This window comes from Tamandua tetradactyla, chromosome 11, assembly GCF_023851605.1.
Source record: "Tamandua tetradactyla isolate mTamTet1 chromosome 11, mTamTet1.pri, whole genome shotgun sequence".
Lineage (NCBI taxonomy): Eukaryota > Metazoa > Chordata > Mammalia > Pilosa > Myrmecophagidae > Tamandua > Tamandua tetradactyla.
The window spans coordinates 15955341-15973059 of NC_135337.1; the positions used below are offsets into that span (position 1 = coordinate 15955341).

General features: G+C 39.2%; 1 protein-coding gene and 1 long non-coding RNA gene across 3 annotated transcripts; one reads left to right on the forward strand and one right to left on the reverse strand.

The window, feature by feature from the left end:
- Positions 1-751: 751 nt before the first annotated feature.
- PRMT6 (protein arginine methyltransferase 6) lies at positions 752-7128 on the reverse strand. 2 transcript variants are annotated; one of them, XR_013159241.1, is made up of 2 exons: positions 6196-7128; positions 752-2459 (listed from the first exon to the last, which is right to left on the reverse strand). XR_013159241.1 is itself a non-coding variant. In XM_077120078.1 (2 exons), exon 1 carries the CDS (start codon positions 5951-5953, stop codon positions 4826-4828), a length of 1128 nt encoding a protein of 375 aa, XP_076976193.1. In that variant the 5' UTR covers positions 5954-5975; the 3' UTR covers positions 752-2459; positions 4732-4825. The 2 variants fall into 2 exon arrangements, 1 of the variants encoding a protein (XP_076976193.1); XM_077120078.1 differs by lacking the exon at positions 6196-7128 and adding an exon at positions 4732-5975.
- Positions 6046-16369, forward strand: LOC143649941 (uncharacterized). Its single transcript, XR_013159242.1, has 4 exons — positions 6046-6617; positions 9265-9426; positions 10388-10460; positions 13913-16369. It is a non-coding gene; the product is annotated as an uncharacterized LOC143649941 (long non-coding RNA).
- The last annotated feature ends 1350 nt before the right edge of the window (positions 16370-17719 follow it).

Below are 17719 nucleotides of genomic sequence, written 5' to 3' on the forward strand. Positions count from 1 at the left end.
AACATGAAAGTTTTCACAAACACATATATCACACCATTGCAGGAATGCCGGTAAGCATTTTTAAAAAAATGTGGGGAGGATTTCCTTCCACCCCACTTTCCTTCCTTTAGTCCTTTCGTTTTTTTTTTTTTTTTTTGCAGTGGGCAGTCTGGAGAGAGAGGAGAAACTTCGTTTTCTCAAGCTTTTTTTGTGATCTTTTAAGGGCCTGCTATTTGTTTTTTATAGAGTTAAAAAACTACCCAATCAATTGAAATCTTCACCCGTCCAAACTTCTATCCAAAAGAAGTTTCTACTTTTGGTTTTAGTCAGGTCCAAGATCTTTCCTGTTTTAAATGTCTTGTCCTACAGGCATGTACAATATTTTCATAGTCTCATTATACCATCTCCATCCTTATCATTATTGCCAACTATTTTGCCATATTTTGGAAGAGGTTTGGCAATTCACAACTCTCCTTACTGTTATAAGACAAATTTAGGGCCTATTCTCCGTTTAGAATGAGCTGCAGGACATTCAACATTTCTTCAAGATTGTCTACATGTGTCAGGGTTCTCCACATATTTGTAAATCTTGATTCTTTATAATGCAAAATGTTGTAAGGTTGGTTAAAAGGATGGGAATGAACAGCCTGGGATAGGAAATTTTGTAGGAAATAAAAGAGCACATCTCGAGATTCCTCTGGCCCTTTCTCTAATCTCACCCCCAAAGCTTCTGTAGGTATTACAGAAAGTAGGAAAATATTTTAATGCCAAAAAAGTTTTAGAGAAGAACAAGGACACATCAGTTCCAACAAAACATGTATTATTTATTTTAACTGAGAGAGGCTAGATTAAGAAAAAAAAACATAGAAGTATGGAATTATAAAGCTAAAAATATCACAAATGAGGCATACATTTGGCTCAGCCTTCTAGTGGTCACTGTGAGGTCATCTACCCAGTATACTATAGCCATTAGCTGAAAGAAACCAATTATTTAGAAGACATACATTTATTTTACAACTAATACCAGAGAAGAATTTTTCTATGAATATCTCCTAATCTGTGTAATGATAAATATTTTTGCACTTGGGAGAAATTTTAAGGGTAGAATTGATGAGGACTTCTCAATCTTTCCTCAGTAAATGTAAGATTTAGATGGAATGAAGTCTTTTCAGGATACAGAATGTATGCAGATTAATATAATTTTATTCTCCCTACTATATTCCAGTTCTTTGAGGGTAGAAATTGTTTATTATAGAATGTAACTGTTATATAGGTGGCGTTTATTAAATCATTAAATGGATAGAAACTGCACATCTGGGAGGAGGGGATATTCATTGATTGCATGCGCTTCCTAACATTTACTCTATTCAGCACTGGGTACTATGAAGCATGAAGCAAAATGTGAAGCAGTTTTGTTTACTTGAGCAACATTTCACATTCACCACTAGAACTCCTGCCAATTTTCAGTGTCCCTTTCTAGCCTCGTTGGATGCCTCTCTGCTCCCCAGAACAGAGGACCTATAGTCTGAATAGCAGAATGAATCTATCTTTGCTATTACTGTGTTGAAGATTCCAAGATCCTTGAGGGCCTCAGAAAGACTGCCACATTTGATGAGCTTGGTCTGTTATGGAAATGTGGATAGTAGGTGATTCAGTGAGTACCTAGCGTTTGCCAGTCTTAAGATTCTACATTCTGAAGGTGAGATTTCCTTAGGTTCAGGACTTTTTCCAATGAGACTTCTTTAGGCTAGGACTTCTCCCTCTTTCCTTCACTCATCAAACTATAGAAACTGCTGGTACCCATTCTGTAGGCTTTTGCTTTTTTGTTTCCAAATTACAGCATACAGATTAATATAATGAAAAACTGGTATTTTGTTTGGGGTTAAGAATTCAGAGACTGTGTTTAACATTCAACTGTCAGGAATTAGCTATGTAGTCTTAGGCAAATCCCTTGACATCTATGTAGCTTTCCCATTATGTAAAGTGAACATAATTACCTGCCCTTACTATGAACCAGATCATTTCAGATTCCAGTCCGTAAACATTATTGTTTATCTGTCTTTTCTTTTTCTTTAACTGGTGTATCTTATGAACAAAGCTATTTGAAGGCAGAAACTATTTTTTATTGGTTTGTATCCTAACTGTTTATTGCAATGAGTATTATAATAATGTATATACTAGGTAAAATGTCTACTGGTCCAATGAATTAATTAAAATATTTGGAAAATTTCAGTGTTAAATAAATGTAAGCTGACAGAGGGAAGTAAGTAGAACTTCTTGTTTTCCTCTCCTGTGGGCTGGTAGTTCTGGCCTCAGGTGATCTGTGCCAGTCCACCCAAGCAGACTGGATGGTGCCTAGAGGATGTTCATACTTCTGGGAGTGTCCTCACTCCAAAGGTCTTGGACTTCCTTTCGATCATCTCATCCTGTGTCATACAGTACTCTTCACATACAGCCATGCTGATACTGTCAGATCATACCTGTAAAAAAACCCAAAATGTTGAATATTTATTCTGCAGCACATTTTCTGTGTCCAGCTGTTGTAGGTTTGCATATGCCTTTTCTGTAATTATAACAGCTAAGAGTTATCTAGATCTTACTATGTACCAAGCAGTGTGCTTACACATATTAACTCACAGCATCCTCACATTTCTATAGAGTAGGTACTATTATTATCCCCATTTTGCTTAAGAGCATTGAAGGAAACAAAAAAAAGTTAGTTATCTTGTGGTAACACAGTCACAGCGTGGTGGAGCCCAGGTCTAGCATGGCCTGTCTGATTCTAGAGTCCAGGGTCTTAACCACTACGCGATCAGCCTCTTGCCTAATGGCTTTACTGGCTGTATTTTTATGATTCATTTTTCCTTTTGGAAAGAGTAGCAAGAAGAATTTTGAAGCCCACTTTGCTTAATTACAAAATATTTACCCTTTACTTCATGGTTAGCTAGGTTAATTGGAGAACACTTTGTGTGCCTGTGAGAAGAAATTTACAAAATTCATATTTATAAAATATATGAAGAACAGATTGGAAAAGAATCTGTTTATTGCCCATGCAGCAAATGTATTGTTACACCAAGTTAAAAAAAGAAAAAAAAATCAAAACACTGGGAATCTACTCAAAATCCTACACTAAATCTATAAATAAATGTCCAACTTAAAATATAGTTGACCTTAAAATAAGGAGCTATTCTTTAACTCTAGTTTAAACCAAGTCTGGATTTCTATTTCTGTACCACTTATATAATCTGTAACTATCTTGACAACAAAATACTGACAAGTCTAACTGTACTGCTATTCAATGATCTTATAAAGCTAATGATTTCTGTACATGTATGTTTCCCTTCATTTTGTTAAAATATACACCAAATTTTAGCAGTTATAATACTTACGTACTTTAATATGCAATGAATAAAGCAGCAGAAAACTCAGTTAAAATAAAAAAAAATTACAGTACTTCTTTACTTCAGATGACCAGTTTTTCATTCTCAATTTCCATTAGCATACAAAAGCTATTTAGTATACAAAAATCATATATTAAGTGTAGTTTGAAGTATCCTGAAGCTATATTCTGAAGGGGTTTTAACACTTTCCTTAAAAACTGACAATATTAAAAAGGTAAAAAGCATTATAACTCATAGATAGTACACAAGACTTCCTCATATGTAAAAATAATGAGAATGCCAATGTTTTATTTGCCACAGGGATAAGGAGGGAAACATCAGTGAAATAAACTTGATAACATGACTCACACTTCATTACAAGTGATTTTCCTAAATTCACAACTTTCACATTTGGCTGAGCTCAAGAGAAAAAAAAACAAACTAAAAATGGAACTTTATTTTCACTAGATGTAAGTAGGCCAAGTCACATGCTCCCTCTAAATGAGGGAGTTCAAATAAAAATGAGTGCACTCTTCTTGCTGAGAAATTATTTTCTTAAATTCAGGGAATTTAAATAATTTACCTATAGTGACGGCTAAGCGCTTGGGTCAGGATCAGAATTTCCCTTTATCAGCCTATAATTCTAAAGTGGGCAAAAGCTTATAAAACATTTCCTTGCCTAAAAATCTTAAATAGAAAAAAAAAATTAAAAATCGATACTACTTCAATGTCTTTCAGGGTCCTTTGCCTAAATGTACCTTGTAGATTAGGTATGCTGTTCAGTTACACAGCAAGTCCATTTAACTTATGCATTGAGTTCATCAACTTTAGCACCCTGTGGAAGTAGTTAAGAGCACTGAGAACATGACTATTTAAACTGCCCCCTCATTTCCCTTCCTCTTATCATCAGTCTTAAAGTTTATCTAAAGAATAATGTAGCAAAAGTACCATAGCATCTGAGGAGGGAGGGAGTTCAAAGGTTGAGAATATATGGCTCTAGAGACATTAAGGTCATATTGGAAATTTATGGAATGTAACTGAATCCTTTTACCCTGCTCCCCGGCTTCAGACTTAAAATGTGAGGGATGTCTGGGACGTGACTGGATTATTCATAAACCAACTTTTTTAACCGTGCTGTTTTTTCTTTCTTTCTTTTTTTTTTTTCTGTGAAAAAAAGAAATAGAAATACAAGTGCTTGGTCACATTCTGTTGAGGCTTACAGGCCTATTAATAAGCACACTGTATCTGTTGTGGGGAACCATCACTTTTTAAATAAAAATCGCTAGAAGAAATCTCCTCAAAAGGAGCCTGAATTCACTCTCCCTCCCCAGGAGCCATGAGGTAACAGGCAGACAGAGACATGGCCTCCTACTTGCACGTGGGAGATCACTTTCTTCTCCGACACCCCTAAGCCTCGCCTAAGCAGGCCAAGCGGCCTTGGAAGGTAGCAGGGAAAAGAGGCAGCCTTAGTCCTCCATGGCAAAGTCTTTGGTCTTTTCCTCTTGGTCCCCGACTTTGTAGCGCAGCAGCACGCGCAGGCGGCGGGGGTTGTCCCGGGCGGGCAGCAGCGTGATCTCTCCGGAAATGTCCGTGTCTTGCTCCACCTGCACCGGCTCGTTCAAGTAGAGGAGCGCCTGCTTCCAGTGCGTAGCCGGGTGAAAAGGCGAGGTGGACAGCACTAGGGGTTTCTCCGAATCCCCTCCGGGGAAGGTCACTTGGAACCAGATGGCAAAGCCGTGCATAGGCGCTGAGCCGTAGCAGCTGCAGCGGAAGCGCCCGCTTACCCCGGCCTCTAACTCTTGCTCGAGGCCGGCGCGAGTCAGCTCCAGCTGAGCAAAGCTTTGCGGTCGGGCCAGCACGTCCTCGCCGGACAGGCCCTGCACCACGATCTCTGAGTGGCCCATGAGACAGCGCGTGGCGAAGCTCTCCAGGCAGCTCATGTCCACACCGTAGTGCTGCTTCACCTGGCTCCAGAAGCCCAGACGCCACTCCAGCATCTGGTCGCTGATAGGCGCCACGAAGAGCTCGGCGGAAGCTGGCAGGACCAGGCCGCCCTCCTTCAGCCACTTGGTCCGCGCGTGGAGCACGGAGCTCAGCATGGACTCGTGCAGGAGTCCGTAGCCCATCCACTCGCTCACGATGGCGTCCACCTGCTCGGGTAACTCCACTGTCTCCACAGGCCCGGGCAGAACGTGCACCCGGTCCTCCAGCCCGTTGAGCCGCACCACCTCCCGCGCCTGTTGCCAGATGGCGCTGGCCTCCACTGCGTACACGCGCCGGGCTCCGGCCTGGGCACAGAAGATGCTCAGGATGCCTGTGCCCGCGCCCACGTCCAGCACCGTCTTGCCCCGCAACGCTGCCCAGTTCCGCAGGATGCCGAGGCGGTAGGCATCGGTGCGGACGCGGTCGGCGATCATCTCCTCGTGTACTGATACGTCCGAGTAGCACTCGTAGTATAGCTGGTCCCGTTCCCGCTTAGTCCTACGAGCTCGCGAAGGGGCCGTCTCCCGCTCTGCGCCATCTTCCTCTTCAGTTCCCTCCCCTCCTTCGCCGCTGTCCCCCGACTCGAGCTTTCTTTTCTTGGGCAGCGACATCTTGACCGGCTCCCGGCGGGCTTTGCGCGGCCCCGCGCGGCTCTGCGCAGGCTCCTGGAGGCGGGGACTTCTGGGACTTGGAGTCGCCGGCGCTTCCCGCTGAACTACGGGCTGGTGGCGCAGACTCCTGCCGACTGCCGCTGCCTCCTTCCCCACTCTCCCTTCTCACGCTTTGAGGCCCTGGAATCCCTTCTCACCCACCTCTTCCACGTTCTGGGCTTCCATCAGGTCCTTTTCCATACCTTAGCTCTTCAGTTCTCTTCTGCTCTCTCTCCCTTGCTGAAGTGGATACGCCCACTTAGGCTAAAAAGTTACCTTTGTTTCGTCTGATTGGCTTCTTCGTTTATTCCACCGAATTGTACATGTGGCACCCTTCACCCACTCTCACGTTATCTGGACAGTTGCAACGCTTAAAGTCGTGAAGGTTTAGAAACTGCACCGCACGTTACTCTTTTCTGCTTCCAGTGGATTTAGGGTGCAAAAAGAAACAGACAATGGAGAATCTTGGTTCTGATTCCATGATGACCACTAATGAATTGAACCACATAGAGGCAGTTACATGACTTCTCTGGCCTTCAATTTCCCATTCGCCTATTAGTCAACAACGAATCTTCGTCGCAGTGGGAGAAGAATTCTGTTCTTGGTCTCTATTTCTGGAAAATAGGTATTTGGTTCTCGTTCTTCCTCTAGGATACTGTGGCGCCTTCGAGTTAAATCTCCTGAAGGATACAGAGACTTGTTTGTATAGCAGCAGGGGTGTTATACAGTCAAACTCATTGCCAGGGAGGGTCTTATTACCAATTATCGTATTTTTTTCTTTCCCCAAAAGTAACTGAATCCTTCATCCTTTCTGATGACTTTTCCACTGCAACTCCTTATTTTTTCCTGTGTATGTGTGCCTTGTCTTTTTCTGAGCGAGTTTGGTATTCTCTTCTATTTTCTTTCAGTAAACCACCGGTGGTTAATCTCTTTCCTCTTTGCTGTTCATAACGGAAGTAAAATATATTTCAAAATATGTACATTGTCTGTGTGAGTGTTGGTGTTCTTAACATGTAAAGTGAATATTTTCTCCCAGTTAAAAACAAAATCATAATGAAGAAAATTGACATGTGTCTGTGTGGTTTTCCAACTACGTCTGCTTAACTACGGGTTTATGTTCCGTATTTGGGGGCAAAGTTCCTTCACCCTATTATTTCTATTAAACCTTCATGAATGGAATGGATTTGCTGACGTGGCATCCTCAGCTGTTCTAACTCAGGGCTCTCAATACTGGCTGCTCATTAGAATCCTCTGAGGAGCTTTTAAAAAATACCTGTGCATGGGCCCCACTCCATGAAATCAGAAGCTTTCCAGTGGAGACTGGGTAGCTAGTTTTTAAAAGCTCTCAGGGGATTTTAATGTATAATCAGGGCAAGAATCTTTGTTTTTCTCTAAAATGACCCTAGTCAAATCTTGCTTCATTATTTCTCATTGGGTACATTTCAGAGACCTGGGTTGTGCCACTTAAGAATGGAAATCTTCAGGGCCTCTCTCTTTCCCCTTGCCCTGGCTTAACATTAGTCTAAGAAAATAGAGGCCCAGAATTGGACTTGTGACCACTTTAACATATTATTTCTAGACTTAGTATGTACTTGCATTCTTTCCTTCCTCAAACTGTCATGTTCTCCTTTTAAATGTTTAATTTTTCCACCCAATTTTCAATTCATATCATTGTAGTCTCTTTTAAGAAAATTCTGAATATAAGGATTTTTGGTTCTACCTCCAAATATATATCTTGAATCCATCTGATTTTCTCCATCTCTCACTGCCAACGTCCTAGCCTCATCTTCCATCTGGACATCAGTCTCTTATTGGAATGCCCAGGTTTCATTCATACCCCTCTCTAATACAGTCTTCAATAGCTGCAAGGGAACTTTTAAACACCCAAATTGGACCTTGACATTCTATTGTTTAGAATAATCCAGGGACTTCCCATTGGCCCCTTTTACAATACAGTATCACATGAGTCTTCCCAGATCCCCATTGACCTGAAGATATATTGGCCTTCTAAGAATGAACCTTTTTTCTGTCAGGTCTTTAGTATGTTTTTTACTATGGAAAATTGTTTTTCCCTTAGCACTTCATTCGAATGTCTCCATTGGCCGCTTAAGACAGTATTTTTCACCCCAGGACACTTTATTTCCTTCATAGTATTTTTAAAATGCCTTTAATTTATTTGTTTATTTATTTTATGTAAAAAATGTAAACTCCAAGAGACTTGGACTTTGGTTTCCCCACCACTGTAATCCCCAGCATTAGAACAGTGTCTAGTACACAGAGAGTGCTCAATAAATAGCCTTGAATGAATGAATTCTTGGATACTGATTTAGTTTACTAATACTGCTGGAAATGTAATATATTAAAAATAAGTTGGGCTTTTATAAAGGGAATTTATTAGGCTACAAGTTTACAGTTCTAAGGCCATAAAAACATCCAAACTAAGGCATCCAGGGAAAGATACCTTCACTCGTGGAAGAGTCAATGCCATGGAACACCTCTGTCAGCTGGGAAGGCACATGGCTGGAGTGTGCTGATCCTTTGACTTCTCATTTCAAACAGCTTGCCTGGGGAAATTTTCTTTCTGCCTCTCCAAAGTATCTGTCTGCCTCAGTTCGGAAGCTTTTACCTAAATGGTTCCCTCTTAAAGTACTCCAGTAAGTGACCCACCTTGAACGGGTGGAGACACATGTCCATGGAAACCACCTAAACAAAAGGTCCCCCACACAACTGGGTGGGTCACATCTCCATGGAAACAACTTAATCAAAATGATCCCACTCAACAATATTACATCAGGATTAAAGAACGTGGCTTTTCTGGGGTGCATAACAGTTTCAAACCAGCACGGATACAAAATTAAACTGTTATTTATAGGTGAAGGAGCAGAGAGAGTTTCAGTTGTTCAGTGTGACAATGTGACTCTGGTAATCTCTGAGATAAATAATCCACATATCCCCCAAATTTAGGATGCTCCCAGAAATGAGAGTAACTTCCTTTTCAAACACTCAACCTTTGTAGATAGAATAATGTTAAGCTCCAAATATTATGCCCAGAGTAAAGGAGAAAAGGCCTGTAGCACTTTTCCTTCTCTTCACTCTGGCTTAATATGGAGAGGAATTTCTTTTCTGATATTTTCTATTAGACTTTTTCTTACTTGAAAAAAGGGATTTGGAGCGTAGTCCTTGCGTAAGCACTGCAGCCCAGCAGCAAGCCACCTGAAATGGAGAGGAGTTGGAGCTGTGCTGGCAGAACTTTCTTTGTGTTTCCATTTCAGATGTTCTACCTGTCCACATGTATTCAATACTCAAGCCCACTGTGCAGCAAACAAATGGACCTTGAAATCAATTTAGTAGGTCTTGACCCACATTTTAAATTAATGAACCATTTCTCATTAAATATCAAATTGGAAAATATCAAATACATCCAATAACTAAAGGTAGGTATTGTTTCAAAATGTGTTTTAGTTAAGTATATGAATGTGGATAATGGCTAAAAAGTTTGAAATCCACAGCTTACTGTTTTCCAAAAGCCCTATAAATGTTGACATTTCTGTACCTTTGTTTTGATTGCCTGCATTCTTTCGTGCTCTTACTCATCTTTTAGATAATGCTCAAATGTTATCATTTATTTGTAACTATGTCAGCCAGTCTGTGATCCTATTATAATACATATTACTCTATTATTTTATCTGACAGTACTAAGCTCTTTATATATCTGTCTTTCCCATACAAGACTGTTGGCATTTGAACACTAAGATTTTGTATTTTCACATTTATATTGTGAGAGCCTAACATGTGCTGGAATCTGAACCATTTCCACATTCCAGATTGTTGATACTGAATAAGCAGGATCATAGATGTATTTTTATGACTGGAAAAACCGTAATTCATTTTCTGCATCACACATTCATTCATTTATTCAATGATTTGTTTTTTATTCAGCAAACATTCTGAACTTCTACTCGGTGCTAGGATTATTCTAGAAGGAAGGACCACAGTAAATAAAACAGATAAGAATCTGTCTCAGAGGAGCCTATTTTTGAATTGGTCTTATGTTCTGTATTTTTCTTGTGTTTTCTTACTAGCTAATTATTATACCACTTTAAATCCCCAACCATCTTCCCTGTTTTAATTTACCTTAGCATTTGCTGATGTGATTTCCTCCTATAAGTATTTACATCTAGCTGCTTTCCCTCTTTAATCTGAGGGTCTGTTGTTTGAAAACATATCTTAAAGCCTAGTGTAAGGATTGAAGGTGGTACAGTGAATTTCAGGAATTCATTGTAATTCTCAAAGTGTGTGTTGGGGAAGGTTAAGGGAGCAATGACATGAAAAATGTTATAAATACTTCTTTGATATGAATATGCATTAAATGATGTAATTCTTACCATTTTGCAGGTACTTGGAAGGTGGCAGAACAGACAGAGGCACTTTTGTGAAAGAAATCCTGTATAGATAATAAAGACAGAAGGTGAGGATTTTTGTATTTAAACAAATTGGAATACCAAACATTTCAAAGCTTAAATTTACGTTATTCTCTTGGCATGTCTTTTAGTTCCATGGTGTACTGGCCCAGGTATTAAACCTAATACTCATATAGATGAATAGCAAATTCATAGCTCCCTGATGATATTATTATGAGTGGGAGTAATTATTTAAAACAATGGTTACATTGAATTGTTTAGGTAATAACAACAGGGAAATTATGAACTTAATCCACAAGTGTCAATTCCTTTTATATAGTGAACATTATTAGAGTATAGAATATGGCATTTCAACAAATTCTCCTATAAATCGGGCTCTCGCAGTGAAAATAGCACAGGACAATGAGAATGTAAATTTCAATATGGGGAAATGCACTATATCGGGGCTTCCATGGAAATAAGCACTTTCTCACCTGCCCTGGGCATAATAAGAATCATAATAAAAATGAAAATCAGGCATTAAGGCTAATGAGAATCATTTAATAAGACCTCCCTCTCTATTTTCTAGGCCTTTTTCTCCTTCCTTCCTTCTTTCTCTTTCTCTTTCCTTCTTTCTTTTTCTTTCTCTGAAAGCTTTTAATATGAAAGAAAGCCAAAAATGTGCTTCAATCAAATGCTTATGTTCTCAGAGTATTTTGCAGCTGAGGGATTTAAAGCGCAGAGGTGTAAATGTAGTCCCAGTAGCCGAGTGGTTCTCAGTGTGAGCCTCCAGATCAGCAGCATCTGCATCACATGGGAAATGGTTACAAATGCAAAATCCTGGGCCCCACCACAGACCTACTAAACCAGAATCTCTGCGGATGGGGCCCTGTAATCTGTATTTTAGCAGATTGCAGTCCTTAGGTGATTCTGATGCACACTGAAAATTGGAAACCACTGCACTAGACAAGTTAAAGAGTACCAGGACCAGCGGGGAGGCAGTGTAGAACTTATGGAATGGAGACTGGATTAGTTTTCTATTGCTATCTAACAAGGTACTGCACACTTAGCAGCTTAAAACAACAGTATTTGTTATCTCAGAGTGTCTGTGGGTCAGGAGTCCAGGGACAGAGTAACTGGGTCCTCTGCATGCTGCAATCAAAGGGTTGGGTGCTGGCTGGCCTGTTCTTCTCTGGAGCTCAGGATACTGTTCTGAGTTCATGTGGTTGTTGGCATAATTACATTCTTTGTGTATTCCAAATTCCCCTTTTCTTCCAGCCTGTCAGGTCAGGGCTACTTTCAGTTCCTGAAGGCTCTCACAGTCCCTTACCACATTGTTGTCTCCTAGGCCCACCCACAATATGGCAGCTTCCTTGTTCAAAGCCAGCAGGAGAAGTCCTGAGACCTCAGGGAGGGCCCTAGTGTCACTTTTAAGCATGTGCACCTGATTAAGTCAGGCTTGCTGAGGATTATCTCCCTTTTGTTTAACTCAAAATTAACTGACTTGCAACTTCAATTATACCTGTAAAATTCCTTCACCTTTGCTATATCCTATTGGCTAGAAGCAAGGCACATGCTCTGTTCTGTACTTGAGAGCATGGATTATACAAGGGTGTAACACAGGGACTGAAGGTCATGGGGCTATTCTGTAATTCTGCCAACCACAGAGAGTTTTTGAAAATTATATCCCAATTGCAATAGATTAAGTTTTGCACCCTGGGAAAAAAAAACGTAATCCCTTCATGGGTGTGAATTACATAAATTAAGTAATTAAAAACTTAATAGATGTGAATCTATTATAAATAGGCTCTTGTGAAGAAGGTATTTTTTTCTTAAATTATGCCAGATGAATCAGGATGGATCTTAATCTTATTACTAGAGGCCTTATAGAGAGAAAGTCAAGAGAAGAAGCCAGAAACTGAAAGTCCCCAGGAACCCAGAAGAGAAATGAGAGTACATTGCCATGTTACAGAAAAGTCAAGGAACCGCCCCCCCTCCCAAGAAAAAACAAAACAAAACTGCCAGCCTGCTGGAAAGCTACTGACCCTCAGAGAAAATAAGCTTTCCAACCTCCCAAACTGTGAGACAATAAATTTTCATTTTTTACACCAACCCATCATGTGATATTTGTCATAGCAGCCTGGAAACTAAGACACCAGTATTCTTTAGTGCATTTTATGAGTCAGATCTCTGTCCTGGACACTTGGAAAAGAGCAGTGAACAAAATAGACTAAATAGTTTGTTCTTGTAGAGCTTATATTTGGGTGGAGAAGCAGATAATAAATAAGCAGGTAAAATATATTGAATGCCAGTAGGTGTTAAGTGCTGTGGAGAAAAGTAAAGAAGAATAGGAAGTGCTGGAGCTTTGCAATTCTGAACAGTAGAGCCAGCAATCATCTTGCTGAGAAGGTGACAGAGACATGAGAAAAAGTGTTCTTCATGGAGGGTACAAAGGGCAAAAGTCCCAAAGTGGGACTATGTATGGCTTGTTTTAAGAACAATAAGGAGGCCAGGGTGGACATAGAGAGTGTGGGAGAGGGGTAGACTGTAGGAAATGAAGTCAGTGAGTCCAGCTGGAGGGTATTTTAGACCACCACAACAGTTTGGCTTTTACTTTGAATGAGATAAGGTTGGCCGGCTTTTATCAGAATTGTGACATGATTTAACTTCTATTTTAGAAGGATTACAGGCTGCTGCATTGAAAATAAGGGGAACAAAGAGGGGATGGAAGGAGTCTATTGCAATATCCAGGCAAGAGATGGTAGTGACATAGACCAGGTCGGAATGGGGGTGGTGAGATAAGGTTACTTTCTGGCTTTATTCTGAAGGTAGAGCCTACAGGATCTGAAGGCTTTGATCTGAGGTGTTGGAGAAAGAGGGAAATCAAGCCTAAGTAAAGGGTTGGAACTGCCATTTAGTGAGGGAGGAAAGACTGGGAGGAGCAAGGTTTGTTTGGAGGTTATGAACGAAGTTTCAGATATGTTAAGATAGAGTTGCCTATTAGGCATCTGGAAGAAGTCAAATGGGTGAATCGCATGTAAGTATCAAGTTTAGGAGAGAGTTGGGGCTGAAGATACAGATTTGGGAATTGTCAACATATAGATTTCATGTGAAGTAATCAAAATTTTTTAATGTACCAAGGGATTAAAAGTTCCCGTACCAATTCCTAGGACACTCAGTAGACAGAAAAATTCAGAGGAACCAGAAAATACTACTTACTTTGTAAAGCTTAGTGAAGATACTGAAAAAAAAATTAAAAACCTGTATTGAGTTATAGCTATGCAGTAGATTATATTTGCTCACAATTATTACCTTCCTTTCTGAATTTGCCATGCTTAATATGTAGGTAAAGCTTACATCCCTGTTCCATTGGTGTTAGCCTTGAATATGAGAATTGCTTTGAATGTAAATGAAGTGAATGTAAATGAAAATGATACATTCTATGTCTCAGAAATTTCTAATGTACTTTTGTGGTTTGTTTCTGATCCCTTTGAATTTCTCCATTTCACCTTGAAAACAGCGTGTACAGATAGTGGCTTCTCCTCCAACATGGGTCCTGGAATGTAAGAAGGCATGTGAAACCCAATCCAGCCAAGCCCAGCTGAGCCAGGGCTTTCATATGATTGAAGAGGAAATAAATATTTGTTGTTGCAGGTCACTGAAATATTAGAACTGCTTGTTACATCAACAACAGCTGACTGATACAGAAATTGTTTACCTGAAATAGGTCCTGTAAGAGAAACTTAAATACGTGGTTTCAGGTCTGTGTAACATGAGTGATGAGAAAAACTGTTTTAGGAATTGGCAAAATTTAGTAGTCTGTGATTATTGGGAATGCAGCAAATGTACCTAACCTGTACTTTTGGGCAAGTGATGGAGTTGGTTTTTATTGGTTGCTCTTGGAAACAGGTACTACAAGAAAGAGATGCACTCAGAGAACATATTGGCCTAGTTTTAAAAAGCGATGAATGAAAAGAGGAAGAATTCAAAAATTCATAAACTATCATTGGTAAAACTAGGCAACTGCTTTGCATCTCCAGCAGGGAAAGAGTTTTCAAATTAAGACATAGCCTAGAGGTAAAAACCAAAGGAGGGTTTGAGTTGCATGCCTATCCTTAAAGCCACTGATTGGATAAAAATAGCTTCAGTAAATGTTATCTTCCAAAGAAAACGACTCAGGGTAGAGACCACTGCAGCTTGATAAACTCAAAATACCAGCAAATTAGTACATCTCAGAGAAATTTGGGTGTGGCTCATGACATGCAGAGATAACTACATCAAACAGATCAGAAACAAAGTTTTGTACAAATTGTACAGTACATCCTAACAGAGCATTTTCATGTGGCTTCACAGCTTTCCTGTGTCACCCATGAATTTTTCAGTCTTGCTATGAAAAAACTTGCCCAAATGGTGCCTGCTTTTCTAGCCTGGATCCCAGAAGAGTTGACTCCTAGAATGAACTAAGCCAACTAAACCACACCAAGCCCAGGAGAACCCAGTAGACTGTAGCTCTTCTGTAATGGAAACAAGGAACAAAAAAACTTTTGTTGTAAGGTATTTGGGCTGTTACTGCAGCAAAAACAACACATACACATCAACTTTTTAAGTTCAATGAACTATCATTATAGAACTACTACTTGAACAAGTCATAAAACATTACCAGCACCAGAATCTTCCCTTGTGTCCCTTGTGTCGGATTGACCCTTTTTCTCCATCCCAAAGGGAACTGTCTTGATAATTAATAATATGAAAGTTTCAGTGACTTGATTTTTTTGAACTTCCTTTACCTGGAATCATGGGGTATGCTTCCTTTGTGTCTAATTACTTTTGATCACTTTTATGGTTCATGTGAGATTCACCCATGTGACTATGGGTAATAGTAATTTTCCCACTTTTATTGCTTTATTTTATAGTATTCCATTGTATGAATATACCATAAATAATTTTTCATGTTTCTGTTGTTGCATAATCCACTTAGATGGAAATATTCTCTCCTGTCAAGGATTTCATAGTGGAGTTTTTCCCTATACAATTCTTTTGACTTTTAATATTTTCTACTTTATATAAATGACTTATTTTTATTCTCCTATTATAGTTTAAGTGCCTACTATTAGCTACAATTGATTGTGTGTTTTTCATGTGCCAAGCATTGCATACATGTTTTACATGGTTTATTCATTTGTTAATTGATTCAGCAAATATTTATTTAGAACTGGATACTTTGTGGGCTCTAGATATCGTAGACAAGACAGACAAAAATCTCTGTTTGTAAAGGAGTTTATATTTTAGAAAACAATTTCTAATTCTCACAACCTATGAGGTAGATATTATTATCCCTATCTACAGATGGAGAACTGAGGAACACAGCAGATAAATACATCTCACTGATCTTTTCTACTGGATTATAAACTGATTCCCATCCATTTAATCTCCCCACAGTGTTTAGTGGCCCACTATAAACAGAATTATAATATTAATACTTTTGATGATGATTAAGATTTATTTTATGCCTTCTGTACACAAAGGACAACTCAACCTTCTACAAAACCTATGTGGTAGGGTATTAGTTTTAAATCCATTTTAGAGATTAGAAGACAATCAAAGAAAGGCTAAGTGTTTTATATTTGTTTCTGAATTCTTTTGCTCTATGATGTTTTTTGAGATTCATCCATGTACTTGCATCTAAAAGTAGCTCTTCTGTTTTCCTTGCTGTATAATATTCAACTGTATAGTATTCTGTTCTTGGCTACCTCTAAAGCTATTTAGGCAACTCAGAAGGTAGCTGAGATTTTCATTTCTTCCATCTCTTCTGCAGATGCTCTATTTCTATATCACAGAAGAAAAAAAGTGCTTTAGAAATTGTGCTCTTAGCTCTGCATTTGTTTTTACTCCAAAGAGTTGTTGTGGTGTGGCAATTGTTAATTATGCTGTAGTAGACTCTAGGATTTAGAGGCTTTGTGGAGCCTAGAAGGTCATGTTCTTAAAGTTAATCCATTCTTGTGGGTGTGAACGTAGTGTGTGGGTGGGACCTTTTGATTAGATTTTTTCACTTGAGGCATGTCCCAAGTGGGTCTTAATCCTCTTCTTAGAGTCCTTTATAAGGATGGAATTCAGAGAAAAAAACACAGAGAAAATGACACAAAAGCTAAGAGAGAAAAGCCACAGAAGCTCAGAGAAAAAGCCATGGAAACAAGAAGCTGAAAGCAAGGAAGCCTGAAAGAGAAAGGAGAGACCAGCAGACACCACCCCGTGCCTTGCCGATTGATAGGAGTCTAGGTTTGATCTTGTCGAGGCCTTGATTTGAGCAATTTCATGGCCTCAGAACTGTATGCTTGTAAAGTAATAAATCCCTATTGTCAAAAGTCAGCCCATTTTTTTTGTATATTGCATTTTGGCAGCTTTAGTGAACTGAAACTTTGACTAACTGCATTTAACTTTCTTAGTTGGTTTTATTCACTTGATACCTTCAAGTCACATCTATATACCTAGCAGGGTGCTAGGATTTAGGGAAGGGAGAGTGAAGCAGTCTCAGTTTCTATGCCAAGGAGTTTAGAATCAAGAGAGCTCATTCAGATTTGTCTAGGGTTTACAAATGATGGTGAATGCCTTTCTCAAAAAATTGACAATGATGCTTGTCCTATCCAAATGACTTTGCAGTATAGTTCTACAGGTATTTAATTGGTTCTTGCTTTGAAGAGTTGTGTTAATCTTCTAACGAATATTGTTATGCTCTCTACTTGGTTTCCTAATCTATATGCCTTAGGATATTATTGCATAATGTAATGGTCACACTTAAGCATTCAATTAACTTTCAGTTTCAGGCATATAAAAGCCCTTTGTAAAGTGCTATGAAATGACATTATAATTATCATTGTTGTTATTGTTGAGTTTATGCTTTCTGAGTATCATCAACATGAGAAAATACCTGGATGATTAAATCAAGGTTTTTTGATTTTCTCTCTCCTTCTCCTCTTACTTCTCTTGCTCCTCCTCTTCTTTCTTCTTCATGTCCATTTGTACATTGAGTTGAAGATTTTCTCCAAGGAGAGGAAGCAAAATTTAACACAGTATTCCATGTTTCTCTTTATGTTCTGAAGGAAGGTTTATAGCCTTAAGTGTGGTTGTCCTTCCTGAGAGAACTATCTTTTATCTTCCTTTTACAAGATAAAATTGATCTATTTTTTTAAGTTAATACGGCTCTGGTTTTATATCCTTGTTGTAGGCTTTGGGAATAGGTTAAAGCCTCTTTGTGTTGCATTGTTTACTGTGCAGCCACATTAAAAAATACAATGAATACACTGAAATTAAAAAGTTCAGAAGGGTGCAA

Bases quoted from the DNA above. Each gene is read 5' to 3' on its own strand.
- PRMT6 (XM_077120078.1), bottom strand. From the start codon at position 5,953: ATGTCGCTGCCCAAGAAAAGAAAGCTCGAGTCGGGGGACAGCGGCGAA.